The 18669-nt window shown below is 48.9% G+C and overlaps 11 protein-coding genes across 11 annotated transcripts; 7 read left to right on the forward strand and 4 right to left on the reverse strand.

Moving 5' to 3' along the window:
* Positions 1-213: 213 nt before the first annotated feature.
* N7471_013090 (uncharacterized protein) lies at positions 214-1001 on the reverse strand (the record flags this gene model as incomplete). The annotated part of the gene is made up of 4 exons (XM_057285809.1): positions 214-240; positions 298-504; positions 731-760; positions 840-1001. The coding sequence occupies 4 exons, from the start codon at positions 999-1001 to the stop codon at positions 214-216; spliced, it is 426 nt and encodes a 141-aa protein (XP_057129134.1).
* Positions 1002-1469: 468 nt separating this feature from the next.
* On the forward strand, positions 1470-2106 carry N7471_013091 (uncharacterized protein; the record flags this gene model as incomplete). Its single annotated transcript, XM_057285810.1, has 2 exons — positions 1470-1520; positions 1717-2106. The coding sequence occupies 2 exons, from the start codon at positions 1470-1472 to the stop codon at positions 2104-2106; spliced, it is 441 nt and encodes a 146-aa protein (XP_057129135.1).
* A 753-nt stretch (positions 2107-2859) lies between these two features.
* On the forward strand, positions 2860-4497 carry N7471_013092 (flavin-containing monooxygenase; the record flags this gene model as incomplete). The annotated part of the gene is made up of 1 exon (XM_057285811.1): positions 2860-4497. The coding sequence occupies one exon, from the start codon at positions 2860-2862 to the stop codon at positions 4495-4497; it is 1638 nt and encodes a 545-aa protein (XP_057129136.1).
* Positions 4498-4981: 484 nt separating this feature from the next.
* Positions 4982-7096, reverse strand: N7471_013093 (uncharacterized protein; the record flags this gene model as incomplete). The annotated part of the gene is made up of 4 exons (XM_057285812.1): positions 4982-4992; positions 5069-6819; positions 6871-6950; positions 7007-7096. The coding sequence occupies 4 exons, from the start codon at positions 7094-7096 to the stop codon at positions 4982-4984; spliced, it is 1932 nt and encodes a 643-aa protein (XP_057129137.1).
* A 233-nt stretch (positions 7097-7329) lies between these two features.
* Positions 7330-8378, forward strand: N7471_013094 (uncharacterized protein; the record flags this gene model as incomplete). The annotated part of the gene is made up of 4 exons (XM_057285813.1): positions 7330-7398; positions 7494-7747; positions 7792-8141; positions 8230-8378. The coding sequence occupies 4 exons, from the start codon at positions 7330-7332 to the stop codon at positions 8376-8378; spliced, it is 822 nt and encodes a 273-aa protein (XP_057129138.1).
* A 434-nt stretch (positions 8379-8812) lies between these two features.
* On the forward strand, positions 8813-10242 carry N7471_013095 (zinc-binding dehydrogenase; the record flags this gene model as incomplete). The annotated part of the gene is made up of 7 exons (XM_057285814.1): positions 8813-8878; positions 8926-8995; positions 9057-9124; positions 9185-9250; positions 9306-9480; positions 9534-9887; positions 9974-10242. The coding sequence occupies 7 exons, from the start codon at positions 8813-8815 to the stop codon at positions 10240-10242; spliced, it is 1068 nt and encodes a 355-aa protein (XP_057129139.1).
* Positions 10243-10461: 219 nt separating this feature from the next.
* Positions 10462-11363, reverse strand: N7471_013096 (SDR family NAD(P)-dependent oxidoreductase; the record flags this gene model as incomplete). Its single annotated transcript, XM_057285815.1, has 2 exons — positions 10462-10695; positions 10743-11363. 2 exons carry the CDS (start codon positions 11361-11363, stop codon positions 10462-10464), a joined length of 855 nt encoding a protein of 284 aa, XP_057129140.1.
* A 449-nt stretch (positions 11364-11812) lies between these two features.
* On the forward strand, positions 11813-12952 carry N7471_013097 (alpha/beta hydrolase; the record flags this gene model as incomplete). Its single annotated transcript, XM_057285816.1, has 2 exons — positions 11813-12735; positions 12793-12952. 2 exons carry the CDS (start codon positions 11813-11815, stop codon positions 12950-12952), a joined length of 1083 nt encoding a protein of 360 aa, XP_057129141.1.
* Positions 12953-13523: 571 nt separating this feature from the next.
* Positions 13524-14012, forward strand: N7471_013098 (uncharacterized protein; the record flags this gene model as incomplete). Its single annotated transcript, XM_057285817.1, has 1 exon — positions 13524-14012. One exon carries the CDS (start codon positions 13524-13526, stop codon positions 14010-14012), a length of 489 nt encoding a protein of 162 aa, XP_057129142.1.
* A 1594-nt stretch (positions 14013-15606) lies between these two features.
* Positions 15607-15897, reverse strand: N7471_013099 (uncharacterized protein; the record flags this gene model as incomplete). The annotated part of the gene is made up of 1 exon (XM_057285818.1): positions 15607-15897. The coding sequence occupies one exon, from the start codon at positions 15895-15897 to the stop codon at positions 15607-15609; it is 291 nt and encodes a 96-aa protein (XP_057129143.1).
* A 116-nt stretch (positions 15898-16013) lies between these two features.
* N7471_013100 (adaptor protein STE50) lies at positions 16014-17709 on the forward strand (the record flags this gene model as incomplete). Its single annotated transcript, XM_057285819.1, has 3 exons — positions 16014-16281; positions 16345-16506; positions 16559-17709. The coding sequence occupies 3 exons, from the start codon at positions 16014-16016 to the stop codon at positions 17707-17709; spliced, it is 1581 nt and encodes a 526-aa protein (XP_057129144.1).
* Positions 17710-18669: the final 960 nt, after the last annotated feature.

The raw sequence follows: 18669 nt of genomic DNA on the forward strand, positions 1-18669 counted from the left end.
GGTCTTTTTATCTCCCAGTTGGGGCTTGCATACTTGTAAAGACGATGATTCCGCAGATAATCTCTGATTAATAATTTATAGGAAGACAGTGACTCCTCCTGATTCAATCTAGGAATAAATCTAAATAAATGTACATATATAAAGTTCGAATGAGGCTGTGACATCTGATAAAGCTGATTTTGAACAGTGTGATACCACATGGCAGAGTCCGGTCTACAAAATATCCCGAAATTGAGGACTCTGATCAGAATTGACAGCTAGCAAGGAACAAGCTAACAGATCAGCTCTTGCACTCACCATTTCATCAGTCAAGTCGTCCTGGTACGCATTTTCATATCCCTCCGCAGTGCTGGACTGATCTCGCTTGCGGATTTCCCCAACGCACACAAACCGATACATAAGCACAGTGACACCGGCAACGAATGAGGTCACAACAACAATAAATCCCGGCACATAACAAGGTGCATCATTCTCCTTGAATATGAGTGGACCAGCAAAAATTGCCTATCGGAAATCAGCACCGAGGCGACGCGTCCAACGGGGAATCTCTGTGCTAAGGTCATGGCCGGATATGCTCCTACTATGAATCCGAGGTACAAGATGCCGCAGAGAACGAGTATCTGTTCCCGATGCCGAGGTCCAGATCTGTACGTAGGCCAAACAGTGCGTGGATTACACTTATCTTATATTAGAAGTGCTGCGAAGACACAGATGAGCGTAGGAGACATACGGCCTGTGAGGAAATCGCCTTGTCATAAAACTACAGTCCATATGTCACGCACAAGATGGGCATTAGTCGCCAGTCAATTCGGCGGAGAAGTTTTACTCTTCTTCTGTACAGATGACATGCGGCTGTAGTTCGCGAGGACCTTTAGTGCCTCGTCATTGTGTAGTGTGTCGATTGCTGACAGCTTTTTCATATCCGCAAGATCGGAGCTAGAGCTAGAGCTCTTGGCTCCTACAGAGAGGTCGTCATTGTCTGACCTGTCGGAACCTGCCATTTTGGAATAGCGCTAGTCCACAGGATCGGTTAGGTGTGTTGGGTAAAACTCGAATAGGGTTTTTCGTTGGAAAGAGACGAACTCGCAAGCGTGACTGGGAGCTTGTATAGCGAGCAGTTGGTGTTTTTGGAGGAGTGGAATCCCATAAACAGATCAATTCATTTGTATGTATTTTGACGGTCGAAAAACACCGTAATGGCAGACGTCCTGAGGTCGCCGAGGAAGGAACAACCCTTGAGGCAAAGCATGTCGTCCCTGCGTTTGTTAATGCGCTAGGACCTTCGCCGACTTCAAGTACACTCATTTCGACAATCGTGCAATCATGTAACTCTCCCCTTCTGACACCACGCCCATCATGAGCATTGAGAACGTGATCATGAAGGCTGCGGATTAGGGAATGACTAGGACCTCACATGGATCCCCGATCCGGTCTTACCTCGCAGTGCGGCTATCAGCGACCACCCAAACATGGAAGGGCATACATACACAACATCGATTCGTCACGATGATAGGCAATCGGTAAGATTTTCTCCAAGCCTGAGGTTGAAAATTCTTACCCGACATAGGCCAGCTCGCACGATAAATGCAGGAAGATCCTTAAGCGGCTCAATGAGATTGAGCATCAAAGGGAGGGCGGCTGTTTGACACCAAAACAACCTTACTGTGCGTCTTCCTGTGTGCCCTCGACCCTCTGCCAGAGCCTGCCCATAAATAGACCGAACCAATCGTTGTGCTCAGGAAGGAAAAGACCGAGTTGAATATTCTGCTCAAGGACTTGGATACCGCGCGCGCTAAGTGGAAACCATCCGGGTCGTTCGACCAGCGATACTGGGCACAAGCTGCGAAGATAGAGCAGATATCCCTAGACCGCGAGGAGATCAAGTGGAAAATCTCATATAGAAGCTTCGTCGGCACAACCGCTGAATGGGAAGACACCCAGGATGCGAAGAGTGCTGCTGATACAATTCAAGCCCATAAGAAGGCCAAAGAAATATGTCAGAGGCGCATGAAACAACTCGACGAAGACAAGCCTTGCAGAAGTCTAATGGCTTCGTTCATCAAACTTTTCACTACTTACAATGGACATATCTGGCACTGCCTCTAGCGTTTCCTGTTGAAAATGCTAGAAAGATCCTCGACTACTGCAATCGTAGGCTTCTTGGTCGAATGGGAAACTCCAACATTTCCCAACCATCCGTGACCTCTTTCACCGCAGCAATTAAGGCGTCAACCGCACCGACAATGTGATGATGATGGTGTCACCCCTGTGTCGAGAGTTCGGTCGCTTCTCATTTGTTCTAGAGGAGACTAGTGTTTCTGGTCGCTACCGTGTGAAAATCTTTCCCCGATTTCGAACCCTACCAACCCCTTATGCCCGAGTTCACGGCAGTAGCAGGTCACGACACCGGCACACCGCGACTAACAAGTCTCTGCTCGCCGTGCATGCAGCCGTCGGCAACATAGTCTGAGCGGTTAAGCTCCTCGTGCTGGTGTAGATTCATTTTGAGATTTGAACTCGAGCCACTCTTTCCGACGCCCTATAGCGCCCCGGAGACCATGAGTGTCACTAAATAATGAGCATCTCAGTTAGATGTAGGTATGTATAGTTGATCTCGGCTTCGTACAAGCGCATACCGGCTGTATGGATGTGGGTCTCTTCCCCGCAAATCGGCCATGGTCCACGCTATCAAGGATACTTCCGGCTTTATCGGCCGAAGGCCGGTGCCCAGATGGGAAGGTAAACTATAGCCGTAAGATAAGAAGGACCATATATTGCATGGTTAGGGCGTAATATCCCAGGTAAATATTGCATCCATTTTGACTACTCCGAATAACGCAAGTCGCAAGTCATTGAATCATGGGCAGCATCCAAGAACCAAACTTCAGCCAGAAGAACAAAGACCTCGACTACGATGTCCTTATCATTGGCGCCGGGCTTTCCGGCATTTACTCGCTATATCGGATGCGACAATTAGGCCTGCGGACGAAAGTCTTGGAGGCCGGCGGAGGTGTGGGCGGAACATGGTACTGGAATCGATACCCAGGCGCACGATTCGACTCTGAAAGCTATTCATACAATTTCTCATTTTCCCAAGAAGTCCTCGATGAGTGGAACTGGTCAGAACATTTTGCCTCGCAGCCCGAGACACTACGGTACTGCGAGTTCGTGTGCGACAAATTCGATCTCCGTCGAGATATGCAATTCGGCACTCGCGTCGCTGCAGCACATTTCCAAGACGACACCAAGTCATGGCTTGTAACAGACGAAAAGGGACAACAATACACCTCACGGTTCGTGGTCACTTGTATTGGAATTTTGAACAATTACACCCTGCCCAATATCCCCGGAGTCCTGGACTACAAAGGCGAAGCCTTCCACACTGCCCGCTGGCCTGCAGAGCAAGTCGACTTCGCAAACAAGCGCGTCGCAGTCATCGGCACTGGCGCAACTGCCATCCAAGTAATCCAAGAAGTCTCCAAGACAGTAGGCCATCTGACCGTCTTCCAACGGACCCCGAACTGGAGCCTGCCCCTCCGGAACGCACCCATCACCGCAGAAGAGATGAACGAAATCAGATCCCGCTACCCAGAGATATTCCGCAAATGCGCAGAGTCCTGGCACTGCTTTATGCACGTACCGGACAAGCGAAGTACCTTCGACCTGAGCCCGGAAGACCGCGAAGCATTCTGGGAGTTACTATATGCGCAACGCGGGTTTGCGAAGTGGATGAGCAACTTCGGCGACATCAACACGAGCAAGGAGGCGAATGCGCTGTTTAGCGAGTTTATCGCGAACAAGATCCGCGAGCGCGTGCATGACCCCGTCACGGCAGAGATTCTTATTCCGAAATGTCATGGGTTCGGGACGAAACGTGTGCCCATGGAAACGCGCTATTTCGAGGCGTATAACCAGCCCAATGTACGCTTGGTGGATGTCAAATCCAATCCCATTGAATGTGTTACCGAGACTGGAATTAAGACGAAGGATGAATCCTTTGAGTTTGATATGATTGTTTATGCCACTGGGTTCGACGCAGTGACTGGCTCTTTTACGGCAATTGATTTCCGGGGTGTGGATGGCGTTAAGCTGAAGGATAGGTGGAGTGAGGGTCCACGCACGTTTTTGGGTCTGTTTGTTGAGAGCTTTCCCAATATGATGATGGTTATGGGACCGCATCAAATGTTTGGGAATATCCCTCGCAGCGTGGAGTATGCTGCGAGCTGGGTGGCGCGGTTTATTGAGTTCTGTCGGGATCGGGGTATTACATTTGCTGGGGCTACGCGGCAGAGTGTCCTAAATTGGACGGAGCATGTTCATACTTGCGCGGTGGGATTGCTTGCTAATGATGTCGATTCTTGGATGACTGGTGTCAATAAGAATTTGTCGCATAAGCAGAAGAGAATCATTGCGCGATACCAGGGTCCGGCGCCTGGATATCGAAAGCGTGCAGAGGAGGTGGTCACGAGAGAGTACCGGGATTTGGTAATTGAATGATATTATTACAAGGCATCGCTAGGAAATACTTTCAGTTTTACAGATTATGACCCCATTAAATATACAAGAATATTCGGCCGCTTACGCAGCCTCTGTCCTTAACGACATAGGGCTTTCTCTGTGGATTATTGAATATGGCTAGGACAGTATCTCGAAAGATGTTCCACACGTGCCATCTAAATCTTGCTAGCAATATTACCCCTAAAGACGATCGAATGCCATTGGTCTGTGCTGGGTAGTTTCTCCTGGAGATGCCGGACGAGAATCACTTTGGCAGAGCACAGGCTCACTTGGTAGCCGTTGGCCGAGAATGATGTGCTGTGCAATATTAGCCCACCAGTGAGTCTCACAATGGTTTAGGCTAATTACAGCAAAATGGAAGTAGTATGACACAATAAGGAATACAAAACTACCTAGGCAGGGGCAGATAATGGGGAAACATTGTTACATAAAAAGATTCATCTCAGTAAGGGTATCGCAAGGCTCAAATAAATCCTGAAACTGAAGCATAGCATCAGCGAAAGCATCATCGTCAAAAAAAGCTCCTCGGTATGTGGAACTAGCAGTCTACCAGCGATGCCACTAGTTTCAGTAGTCGCGAACGGGAAGTAGGCAGTCCAATCAATGCCATCTGCCATTTCCATATACACCGTTCCATCACCCATACCAAGATCCGGACCAGGCGCTCGTTGCGAGTCAAAGTCCGGCGCGGTAGCACCAGGCCGCAGACGACTAAAGCCCGAGTGGAATACTGCGGCAGTGGGCCACATGATGCGCAGCTGGTCCACGGCTAGAGTCAAGATATCTAGATCTTCATTGGCACTCTTGGCCAGACCTTCGATTCGAAGAGCTTGTAGCAGCGCAATAAATGCCGTGCCGCAATACCACCCCGATATGGCCATGAGGAATCGAGTTCCTCCGCGTGCTAGAATGTCCCGCATGATGCGAGCCATGCACGTCGCGGCGAGTATTGCTGGTGGATATGCTTGTGGGAGAGGCTGGGAGGGGGAGGAGCGCTGAAGGTGGATGATGATAATAACGGCCAGATACGGAAGATGGAGTTGATGCACATCTCTATTGAAATGGGTTGTGCGATCCGATCCAATCGGCAGTTGCAGATGGGGAGGAAGCGACTGGACCCAGCTGATGAGATCGCGGGCCAGAGATGCTGGGAATGCGGAAGATCTGGCGTCGCAAGAACGAGCGAGGTATTTTGCGATTTTGCCTATGATAGTGCAAAGACGGACCCAGTAGATGAAGACTTCGGCTTTGGTTTTATCCGTGTCCTGGGAGAAATCTTCCAATGTGGGTTCTGACAGGGTACAGTCTTCGGGGTCAATGACGCATGGTTTGCTTTGACACAAAGCAGTTAGTCGCTCACGCGCAAATGCCGTCCACCATATTCGACGCCGAAGACTGAGATCAATCTGTTGACGTAGTGGATGGTTTTGTGCTGGTTCCCGGTGTACACCTAGTTGTTGGCAATGTCGGATGACAACCGAAGTCCACCACCAAGAAGAATGGCGATGGAGGATAGTTGGTGGCCGCGGACTCCACCAATAAAATAGCGAAATAGCTTTCAACGAGGTCATGACATCTGCCTCTTCATCATTGTAGAACCTAGTGCGAGCTCGCTCGTAATAGCCGGCAGGTCCATCATGTGGAATCATGGGCGGTTTAATATGGCTACCAACCACTGCCAGGGCATTGACGAGTAGTGGAGATCGAGCGAGCTCTTGTGAGAGGGTCTCTCGGTCTAGGACTGGACACCATGTGTAACAGTACTCCCAGTATGTTTCTGCGAATGTTTGTTGTAGGTCTGGATCAGGTAGATTGAGCACCTCAGGCATTCTTTCAGCAATGAGCCGCTCCTGGGCTCGAGCATTTGTTTGTAGCTCTGGTAGGAAGACATGACCAATTGGGTAGCTATCATTATGCTCTGAGTGATCTTCTGTTCGTTGAGTGGCGGGAGAATCATTGGTCGTGGCTTGCATAGGCCTGCCCTGGGGGTCAGGCGGCACTTGACCTGGGGATGGGTCATCTCTCAGCGGCCATTCAATATTGTGAAAATTTTGAGTTCTTGCTTGTTCAACATGTGCCCGGGAGATGGAAGAACTCTGAAGCAGATCTCTGGGGAAGTCCAACGACCGGCTATCATTTCTTAATCGGGCCCCAGGCGGTCCAGATGATGGTTGATTGACAGCAAGATGATCCGGAATAGAGCCATGCCGATTTACTTGAACACAGGAATGGGTCTCGGTTACCGGAGGTGTCAATGGGGCCGCATTTGCAGCAGGCCGACCTCGTTTTGATGGCCTCGTTCTATGACCGGGTCAGGCCATACATCCGAAAAGCCTTGGAATAATCACTCACCGGCATTCTTTGCCGCCAGATTCGCACTTGGTGCAGTTACTATGCCCCTGAGCCCCTCGCGCCTGCAGGTCACATCTAATCTGCAGCCGTTAGCCTCTTTGTCGAGACGACGGTGAACTACATATAGGTAGCTTACCTTCTTGCTATGACAAGCCACACAGGCGAGCTCGGCCCGCTTCCGTTTGGTTTGATTACCAGTGAATTGTAACCAAAGAGGTGCAGACATGATTGAAATTATATCTGAAGGTTACAATTTACAACATTGACCATACTGCCTTCACACTACGAAGGCGGGGGAAAGCCGCCCCCGCAAAATCTCTCGCCAAGCTTCCCTCGATACCCTCGGCTCTCGGCTTTCGTACCGGTAGTAATTTATCATTGACTTGGCGTTCTATATCGGTATCTTAGCTGTATCGATTCGATCATCATACTGGCAACTGGCTTCGAACCCAATAACCTATGATGGAGATCTCTGAGTGCCGGCTTTCCAAGTTCGGACAGTCGTCTTCCCGCAGTACCTCTCGAGATGTCTGTTCTGATTGGCCTTTTCCCAATATAAAGTCAGACACCGAGGGTCAAACAGCATGACGTTCATCAGCAAGAGCCCTGTTAATTGTTCATAGTTCATCAAAGGCGAGAATAACGAGGCGGCAGACCGATTTGGCGCGCAGCAAATGGCTGAAAAGCTCAACCACGACCCCGATCTCTGTGAGAAACTGATTCCAAAATGGGAGGTCGGTTGTCGCCGTGTCACTCCAGGGCCAGGTTACCTAGAATCCTTTGCAAGACCAAACTGCAATCTCAGCACTATCACCAAGATCACTGAAAATGCAGTTCACACAGCAGACGGAAATGTCTTCGAATGTGATGTCGGCACGTCAGCCTTACTAGTTTAATTAGCTCAAAAGTCTGTTACTAAAGTTCTGCAGTAATCTGTGCTACGGATTTCGACGTCTCTCACTGCCCTCGTTATCCAATCGTCGGCCAGGATGGGACGAGTTTAGCAGATAAATGGGAAGACGAACCGAATTCCTACTTTTCAGTTGCCACAGCCAACTTCCCCAAGTACTTTATCATGATGGGACCCAATTGTCTAGGTGGACATGGCTCTCTAATTGAATCTATCAACTGGACGGGTGATTACTTCGTCAAATGGATAAAGAAACTGGCAACTGAAGACATCAAATACGTCGTACCGAAGCATGCTGCTGAAGATGCGTTCGGGAAATACGGCGATGAGATCCATAAAACATTGGTCTGGACTGGCGGCTGTAAGAGCCGGTACAAGCGCAATAAGGTGGATGTCCTGGTTACTGCACTGTTTGGTGGCAGTGCTATTTTGTTCCAGAGGTTGATCAGTGATATTCGGCCTGAAAGACTTTGAGATCGAGCATAACAGTGCTATTCGGTTTCGGTTCATGGGAAATGGGTTTACCGAGTTTGAGATGAAGGAGGGAAATGACTTGTCTTTCTATGTCGAGGTCGCTGATGAGTTGACATCGTGTTGATAGGCCAGTTTATACTATTGCTACTGTTTCAATATCTTGGGTATCTCTGGGCTCCAATCCTGACTACTGCCACCTCGGTACAGTTCATTTACCGGCAGTCACATACTATATAACTGTTGGCTTTGCACAGAGCATATCATGTTTATAGTTGAAGTGCATACTTCATTCCGTGAAAGAATCATTTCCATCCCGGACTGACTTCCGGAACATTCACATCCTGGTGAATAATGCGGTGGAGCCAAGCCGGTTGCCACCATCGGCTGTCCTTTTTGGGAAGTAGTGAGCCTACCTAACGTACTCTGTACGCTAGCTTTGGATATTTCGACTAGCTTATCATACATAAGTAGCTAGGTATCTATCCTCGTTTAGAAATAATTTGTTGTTCTCTTTGATCAATTATCTCTTCGCCAACTACAGTAATCAATTCTGAAATCATGGGCAGCACGGCACTACCGTCCACAATGCATGCTTGGAGAAAGCATAAAGGAAATCCAAATCCAGTATGCTAGCAATTTTATTTTACAGCATACATTTCTGACTCCCATAGGTTTGGGAAGAGCTTCCTATACCCTCGACCCCTGCCACGGGTTTTCTGGTCAAGCTACTGGCATCCGGAGGTACTACCAGTTAACGTCAATTTCCGAATTCCAAGTTCTTCTTTTCTGATATTTCGGACAGTGTGTCATAGCGATCAACCCCTTTTGGACATTGAAGACCGGCCACAGTTTAATGAGAAGTATACACTTGTATGACCATCTCTTCACGAACGGAATATAATTAAGAGCAAAGTTGACATCTTCTTCCAGGGCCACGAAGGATGTGGAGAGATCATACAAATAGGAGGAGGAGTCACAGATAAAAGGTTCAAACTGGTAAGGGTAGAGTATCACCCACAAACATTGAAATATCACTAATTTAGAAATCCAGGGAGACCGAGTAGCTCTCATTGCTGTCCCCGGATGCGGGTTAGACACCTGCTCCGAATGCTCGCGTGATCTGGCACAACTATGCCCGGCTGGGATGCACCACGGGATTGGTCAGGACGGCTTCTATGCTGAGTATGTTGCGGTCGATGTTCGCGCAGCGATTCCATTGCCTGAGGGTAAGTTTCTGCGCCATGAAACGGTCAAGTACCTAACCTAACTCTGGTCATAGGCGTTGAGCCAGCCGTTGCTGCAGTCGCTACTGATGCTGTCACTACAGCTTATCATGGTATTACCCGCCGCGCCGAGGTCAAGAAAGAAGAAACTACTTTTCTTTTTGGGCTTGGTGGGCTTGGCTTCAATGCGCTCCAAATTGTGCGCGCTATCGGTGCTAGAGTCATTGTTTCCGATCTGCGGCAAGAAAAGCTGGATGCTGCTCTGAAGTTGGGTGTTCCAGCAGAAGATATCGTCCCAGTTGGGAAGTCAGTGCAAGAGTTTGTCAAGGAAAATGGGTTGCATGGGGAGATTGACACCATACTTGAATTTGTGGGCAGCAATCAAACTAACCAGGATGCGCAACAGATTGGTAAGTATCCTCGCTAGGTGTTCTTTCAATATATCTTTCGATTCTTTTGATCTATCTCCTGCTAACACTGTATCCGTCTTGAACAGTGCGTCCTGGAGGAAAGATCCTGTGTGTTGGCACGCATGACCTCATCAATGGATTGGACATGAAGATCGGAATTCGGAAAAGACTAAGCATCATCTTCACATATGGTGGACAGTACCGAGATTTGGTAGATGTGCTTGACTTGATTGCTAAGGGAGTCATTCAGCCTCAGGTCGAATTGGGCAAGTTACAGGATTTCCCGAGGGTTCTCAAAGAACTGGGAGAAGGCAAGATCAAAGATCGGATTGCATTGGTGTCAGATCTTGTATGAATGTATCAAAGTATATTTAGTCTATTTGGTTACACATGGTAAATTGAAAATAAAAACGCCTTTTTGGTAGTCCTTTTGGTAGTCCTTTTGGTAGTCTTTTTGGATGTCTTCTCGGATGTCTTCGTGGACATTTCTTTGGATGTATCTTAGTGTTCTGTGGAACTATAGGAGCAAAGAGAAGGGTTAAACATTGAGCAAAACTGCAATCCGACCTTAATTTTAGGCATTGACACTTGCGCTCTTCGTCATTCCAATTCCCACAGCAGCTGTTGTCCCTGCGTCAACAGGCAGAATTACACCAGTCATCCAGCGAGCATGAGGTCCAGCAAGGAATACAACAGCTCCAGCACAGTCCCATCCATTTCCTTCAGTTCCCAATAAGCTTCGTTTCCGACGGGCTTCACGCGCCTCTTCACTCATTCCCTTCCCATACATCATAGGCGTATACAGCATCTAGTATCATCAGCTTCTGTTCTATACAGTGAAAATGGTGAACATACCCCTGGACAGACACAGTTTACACGAATCCCATCAGGGGAGTGATGAGCCGCCATAGCACGGGTCATATTGACTATGGCACCCTTGGCAGTCGGGTATAGCAGATGAGGTGTACCGCCCTTCAACCCAGCAACACTTCCCATGTTCACAATGCTCCCTTTGATCTCGCCGTCATTCCGGCCCATCTCGGGGATGGCATACTTGGCCATTTGGACCATACTGGCAACATTGATCTCCATACTCTTAGCCCACTGCATCATATCAACTTCCACCGCAGTGCCCGCCGCGCCTCCTATTCCGACATTGTTGATTAAAATGTCCAGTCGTCCAAACTGTTCAACCGCAAAGCGCACCGCTCCTTGGCAGTCATCTTCAGATGTGACGTCTGCACGAATCGCAAGCGCTCGTCCACGACCGGGTTTCGAGTTCACGATCTCCACGGTCTTGTTGGCCCACTCCAGGTTGAGGTCGACGCAGATTACGTCGCAGCCGTCATCAGCAAGAAGAATTGAAATCGCACGTCCGTTTCCGATTCCATCACCCAGGCAGCCTGCGCCTGTTACGATGGCGACTTTTCCGACTAAAGAACGCGAGGGGGGATCGGATGGAATGCCGGGTTCCATGGTTTTTGATCTGATGATTTGGTTTTGGTTTTCAATGGAAGTTACCAGTCAACTATATCTAAAAAGTACGTAAACAGAAAGCGCATACTATCTACCCTTATACCTGCTACGTCTTTGCTCGTTCACGGCATACCTAAATAGTCCATCTTCATGCGGGGTTACCGAATACTGAGATATGCTGTTGCCGGTAGCCGAGCCGAGGTGATGTGGGGGGCTAAGGGTGATGGCGATATGTCTCTCAGTGAATGTACATGACTATGTACATAGTGCTCCGTACATGCATTTGTGCATGCATTGCGTGCACTGCCCCTCCGTGAGATGATTGCGCGGCTTTTATAGTTAGCGGGGTTTATTAAATCCGGGTAGAAGATGTATTTCTTGCTTATTTCTTATTTCTTCTTCTCCTCCTGCTTCTTTTAGCAATAGAACTACCTTTCTCCACTACAACAATGGCCGACTTCACTGAATATGGTACACCCAGCGCCGAATGGATCGCCCTCGAGTCCACACTGCCTGAGCCCCCCAAGGGCCTCTCGGTGGAACAACTAAAGGCATTGCTAAATAAGGGCCGCGAGGCATCCGCCGCTCAAGATATGATCGACGGTCTCGGTGCCACAGTCCAGCTGCACGACCACACAATCACAGCCCGTGACGGTACGCCGCTCGAAGCACGCATCTACCGCCCCGCCGGCGTTCCAATCTCCGAGCGCCTGCCTGTTTACATCCATCTTCACGGCGGAGGTTTTCTTTTCGGAACACTTTCTTCTGAAGATGCCACTTGCTCGCGGATTGTCACCTCGCGTGTCCAGAAGGGTACCCCAGTCGTAGTCTTGAATGTCAACTACCGACACACCCCCGAATATCGCTATCCCACTGCTTGGAATGACGTTGAAGACGCATTCGTCTGGCTACACGAGAACATTGCCGAGATTGGCGGTATCAGCGAGCAGGTTGTCGTGGGCGGTATTTCGGCTGGTGCATGGTTGACTGCGTCGTTGGCGCTGGCCCAGCTGCGCGGCGAGGATCAGCGCTTAGCGGCCTGCCCAAAGATTGCGGGACAAGTCCTCATGATTCCTTGTGTTGTACAATACGCCCACTATGCGCCGAGACTGGAGTTGCTCAAGAGCCCTGATTTGTCGAGCTATGTGCAATGTGTCGACGCCCCTGTCTTGCCGGTGGCTCGAATGGAATTGTTCAGCGGGCTTCTTGGGCTTAGCGACAACAAGGATACTGCTGGAGATCGTCGGATGAACCCTGGAAATGCCACCGCGGAAGAGGTCAAAGACTTGCCTCCTACTACGTTTGGAATCGCGGGAAATGACCCATTGAGAGATGAGGGTCTGTTCTATGGACAGCATCTCGCTGCGAACGGGTAAGTTTGCCATATTCTTCGTAATTTGGGGTATTCAAAAGCTAAATGTTTCATCAGCGTTCCTACCAATGTTCATGTCTTCCCCGGCGTCCCTCATGGATTCAGGAGATACAAGGAGCTGCCCGACAGCAAGAGGTGGGACGAGGTTATGAGCGACGGCATTGCCTGGGCACTGACAAGTCCTGCGGCTGGTCCATTTGAGATCAAATCCAAATAGGGTCCTAAGTTGTAGGCCGAAGATGCATACATCGTTTTTGGATCTGTTAGTGGATATCAGGATCGGATATCAACTAGAACATAATCGTAGTTGCCCTGCTAGCAGAGCCGAATCAGGTATATTTTTGTGCAGACAAGAAGAATAGTATGAATTATGAGGATATCAACCATATTAATTCAATGGAATAAAGGAGGCTCAAAAGAAGAATCGAAGAATCATATGACATTAGGCGATTCACCGCTCGGACCCACAACGCCGATTGTCCGAGCTGTCAATGCGAGTCTTCCTATTCATCGACTCTCCCATTTCTTATTTTCTATTCAGCTTCAATTGTCTGGTCATTATGCATGTTTATTGTTCTCTACATGCAATGTAATTCTAATCCGCTTTTAATCCCGCACTGAAATAAAGGGCGGGCCCCTCCACTCCGACAACCATCGCTTTTGCGCAAAGCGTTGCCTCATTTCTTGTGCGCGATTCGGAACTAGAGCTTTTGTCCTAAAAGCTCATATCGTGCCCCTTCTCTCGTGCTCAAGCGTTGTTCTGCGAAACCCGAAACCCACCCACCACAATGCCCCCCTCGGCCTCCACCAACGGAGCCTCCTCCACCCCCGACGCCCTCGAATCCGACCTCCTCGTCAAGCTGTCCGCCAGCAGCGCACTCGAAGATCTGCAGGAAAATCTACTCAGCTCCCTCCACCGCTTGGGCTGGACCGACAAAGTCACCACCCTCGCCACAGAACTCCTCCGCGCCGGCCGCTGTGAGACCTTCGATGATGTGATGGCGGCAGTACTCGCTTCGGCAGAGGGCCGAACCCACCCCGCACTGGGGGCCAATACCGCGAACGGTGAAACTACAAATGGAACAAAAGAGACCAACGGCACCAAGAAAGGCAACAAAGTCAAAGATCACCCATACGACCCTCTGAAGTACATTGAAGAAATTGATATCCGCATTCCGGAGACCGTGGTCGACGAGGGTGTTCGCGGATTGAAAGATATCATACGAGAAGTGGCCGACTTGGAAGGCGAGAGCGCGCCCAACGGCGACAAGAAATAATGACAGACACCGGGCGCTGGGAAACAGCATTTCAAAATGCGTTCATGCATGGCGGGTTCTTTCTAAGGAGTACAGATTGTTTCGGCCTGGCTGCATCAAATTACATGGGTTTACATACGAAGTCTACGGGCGCTGTTGCATTTGAATAGACTACCAATTCACACTGGGGTTCTGAATATCCCCCTTTTTTCGGAACACTGCGTTTTCCCGTACCTGGAGCTTTGGCTCTTCCATAGCTCTTGATGACGCAGTAGGTACTCCAGGCCCCACAAGATCTATTCGATTATCTTTAGTCCCCGCAGACTGAACGGCCTCGTGAAAAAGTATCGTTCTGATGGATTATTTCTCGGTCGGTTTACTTTTTTCGGATAGCCGAATCAAGCCCTGCGGTTGAAATGCGGGGGTGCCGCCAAAAGCCACGGGCATTAGCCCGAGACCGGAGATGAAGGACGTAAATTGGCGATAGTGTGTCGGAAATATTAATGTACTTTGCATGGCAGTTCTCATTCTGCGCATCTAGCAAGGAACAAGCCTTTAAAGGTTAAATATCAATATCAATATGCCTCAAATACCTCGGTATGAGTACACCGGCCCTGTGGATTGCACTATTCCATCCAATCAGGCGGTATTCAGTTTGTAAAATGCAATATCACTTCCTAGAATGGCCAAGCACTTGCTTGTACAAGGCAAACAGGTAATACACCAGCAGTAAATATGGGCTCAGAGGTCTGATGCGAATACTCCGTCGGAACTCCCACGTGCAAGGTATTCGAATAAGCTACGTTACCCTATAGGACGCCTCTATCCTTTATTGATTTGAGATCAATATCTAACAGCATATAGTTATATAAAAAGCATCATTCGATCCGCCGCTTACGAGGCCTAGCTTAGAGCCAAGGGCGTCGAGTCTGCGCCTCGAGAAGATGTTTAAATGTGCATGATGAAGCTTGCAGCCGATAGAACAATCAACGGTAAGTACTCTCCATCATTTGGAGTATACATCCAAACCAAACTAACTGGTGTACCCGATCACAGGCCACTCACTAAATAATCACACCCAAATCCGTTTCTAAGGAGGGCTTCAGGAATGTTGGCACGGAGGACAACATCGAGGAAGGGTATCTCAAGCGCACTCAAAAAGTTCAGCTTGGCTTTATCGATCAATGGGTGCCTGGAGTAAAGGGGGGACTGTAGGAGTCACTAAGCCATAATGGTTTGTGTAGGTGCTTGGCATCGTTTTGATGAAGGCGGGGTGAGTGACAAATTCAAAGCGTCCCAGAGATATTGAGTTTGTAGAAATATATGATTGGACAAAATGCCCCAACTCGGAGAACATATAGGTATTTGTAAAAAGAGGAAGAGACGTATGTTGTATGTTGTAGTTGTAGTGTATACTCCGTATAATCTCCAAGTCAACGTTCCAAGGTTCCAATATTGCCCCGTTATGAAGAGTCCAGGCCCAGTCACGTGAACCCCATTCTCATTAGACAGGCGTCCTCTTCGCCTAATCTCGACCTTTGCTCTAAGCTTGCTCCTAGACGTTTACTTTTCGCTTCGGAGAACAGAGACGTATCACTCGCTTTCACCGGTGGCCTTACTTTCTTCCAACGCCCCTATCCCGCCGTGGCCCTGAACCGCCAACCTTCCCCGCTTTGCTCAGCTTGTTGATTGCCGCGTATTCGCACTCGACGACAACACCCCTCCTCGAAAGAAGCATCGAGAACATATTTCGACCAGAACCCGAGACACCCAATACTACCCTTGTCTGCTGGACGATCTTGCGAATCCGCTCATGTTCGCCTTGAAACCTTCGAGTCTCGACGTCCCCTCGTTCTGCCCGCGCTTTATAAAATAGAGCATTCGGCGCATTACTGCCGATACTCATTTTGTTTGTCTTTGCTGGCCCTATTACCTCCACTCTGGCGGCAGCGCCTGTGAACGCCTCATACCATTCATCTCTACTTGCGGTGAATATTGTCTTGCCACCAAAGATCCCCCGTCATGTCTCTCCACACCTCCTACCACGCCGACTCCGATGCGGACGATGAGTACGAGCGCAGTGTCATAACTTCACCACACCTCCACATCGACTCGGAATCTTCTCCCACGGACTCCTCTATTCATTCATCCGAACACACCCCGACCAAATTTGGACATCCAATCGATGGTCCTCGCTCACCGCGAACACTCATTCTAGAATGGGGAATCGACGAATGCAAGGAATTTCTGACATCGCTTGGATTACTGCAATATCACGGTACATTTCGAGGTATGCAGACTTCTTCGAGCATATTCAGTTGGCGCTATGTACTAACCATAATCTATGACGCAGAGAATGGGATTGTCGGTGAAGCCCTGATTGCCCTGAAGCATGAGGAGTTGAAGGAAATGGGCATCAATAGTGTGGGACATCGCCTGACGATTTTGAAAAGCGTGTATGAAATCAAAGTCAAGCAAGATGTTCCCCTCGACGCAGACCATTATATTCCACTTAGTATGTTCTCAGACGTCCGCGCTTTAAACTCACTTCTAACCCACGCTTGCAGCGGCGGACCAGAGTATGAATGAAACTGCGACACAAGAGGATCTCGCACGTTTAATCAAATCGATCCAAGTTCGAGACGAAAAGCTCATGTTGGTCGAAACTGAGTTGCGACGGATTACAGACGATTACCGGCGATTGCGCGAAGAAATTTTACCAGTGATCAAAATAGTAAAAGATCGGTCACACCCATTGCCTCCGCCCTCTTCGCATGGGCAATCCTCAGAAAACTGGCACGACAGCACGGCCACTCTCACGTCAACTCCCCAACCCACACTCACCCAGGAACTTTCTTCGTCGTCGAAAATTGCGCGGGCTTTCTCCAAGCGCATTCATCCTAACGGTGCCACATCCAAAAACAACTCGCCAACCCACCCTCCACCTACAGGCTATGATGGCCGCTCTCATCAAGGCTATGATGGCCGCTCTCATCACGACACCCTTAATCCGTCAGCCGCTGCCTCGGCCGCCTCATCCCATTTGACAGCCTCAATGAATGGAGGGTCACAACTATCACCTGGAATTCCTTCCCCAACGTCGCCTCACCACCACCACGCTCACCCTCAGACACTCAATCCACGATCATATACCCAACCACTCTCCAGCGCGAACCGCAACACAGCCTATGATTATGCCGAACAGACCCCGACGATACATTCCCGGGGAGACCGATCCACCCCGAGTCAGCTTCCATCATCCCGCGCCGAGACACCTTCCACTGCATCACGCCTTGACCCACGACTCGACAGGTCTGACTCACGGGGTGGCGGGGGCGGGGGCGGGGGCGGAGGCGGAGGCGGCAGCGAGAATCCAAATAGCGTGGAAATCTTCAAGTCATTCCGAGTCTCTTGGGAAGATCCCTGCTACAAAGTGCTACCGGCTGCGCTTAAGAAATACAACATCAACTCTGACTGGAAGAACTACGCGCTTTATATTGTCTATGGGGATCAAGAGCGTTGTCTGGAATTGCAGGAGAAACCCCTTCTCTTGTTCAAGCAGTTAGAAAAGGAAGGACGGAAGCCAATGTTCATGTTGCGGAAGATACACATGGACAACCCTTCAGGTACTCCAGGGCCTGGTGCATCAGCACCTAACAGCGCTGGCTTCAACGGTGGCCAACAAGGACAAATCAATCTTCCAGGCGGCGTGCTTTGATGATTCTCGAGGCCAACGTTCCTCTTTCGATACATGCGTGTCTGTGGCTTGAGATACCCGGTGACTTTGGACTACGTGTTGGATTATTTCTTCCGTTGCATTTGATTTTGGAGGCCCATTGGACTATGTTGTGATGATGGTTTTGTCGGTGTTTGGTGTTCTATTGGAGAGCCGGTATACCGTATTTGATTTATGGGTGACATTGGTGTTTTCTGCTTCTCTTGACGCTTCGATTCCAGACTCGTCGATGTTCCATGCAGCATTATGCATCAGCCTTTTCTTTTTTACTTCTTTCAAGATATCCTTGACTGGCATAGGACCTTTGGTCCGGTGTTTTTTTATCATAGCATAGTACATACTGAGCTTGTACATGAGATTCCCATTGTTTATTCACATCATTTACGGGCTTCAATTTATGTCAGTGTTTTCACCACATACTATGTACCACAAATTAGTACAAAAGGACTAGCTTCTTACATGTAGGCGATCAACTACCCACAGCAGACTATGAATTGTTTGCAAAATCATGTGCTTTGATACTCTGGACCAGATTTATTATCAGAGCTGTGATAGCATTCATCCATGCCTACAAGATTATTTATCCTTGTTACGAATGGATATATATCTCTAAGGGATTGTGATAGTCACGAATGTATAAACAACATTGTATTAAAATCTAAACTAAATCACACAAAGTGATTAAAAAAGGTATGTGACGTCCTCCCCACAGCTAACGCCCATAGGACATCCCGAAAGATACCCTAGCACAGCTATAAAGTGTTGTATAAAGAGGAACGCCTTTCTATACTCTCCAGGGCCGGGAACGGAAGAAAATCCATGAAGGCCGAAGCCATCGGATAAGCCTCAGCAAGCCACAAAGTGGAGCCCCGTGAAGTTGATAGAAAAGAAAAAAGAAAAAGAGTAAAAGCGCGGGCGACCCGGCCGTATTTATGTCTCTGT

The sequence above is a fragment of the Penicillium samsonianum genome (genome assembly GCF_028829775.1).
Source record: "Penicillium samsonianum strain IBT 33392 chromosome Unknown utg000009l_segment0_segment0, whole genome shotgun sequence".
Classification (NCBI taxonomy): Eukaryota; Fungi; Ascomycota; class Eurotiomycetes; order Eurotiales; family Aspergillaceae; genus Penicillium; species Penicillium samsonianum.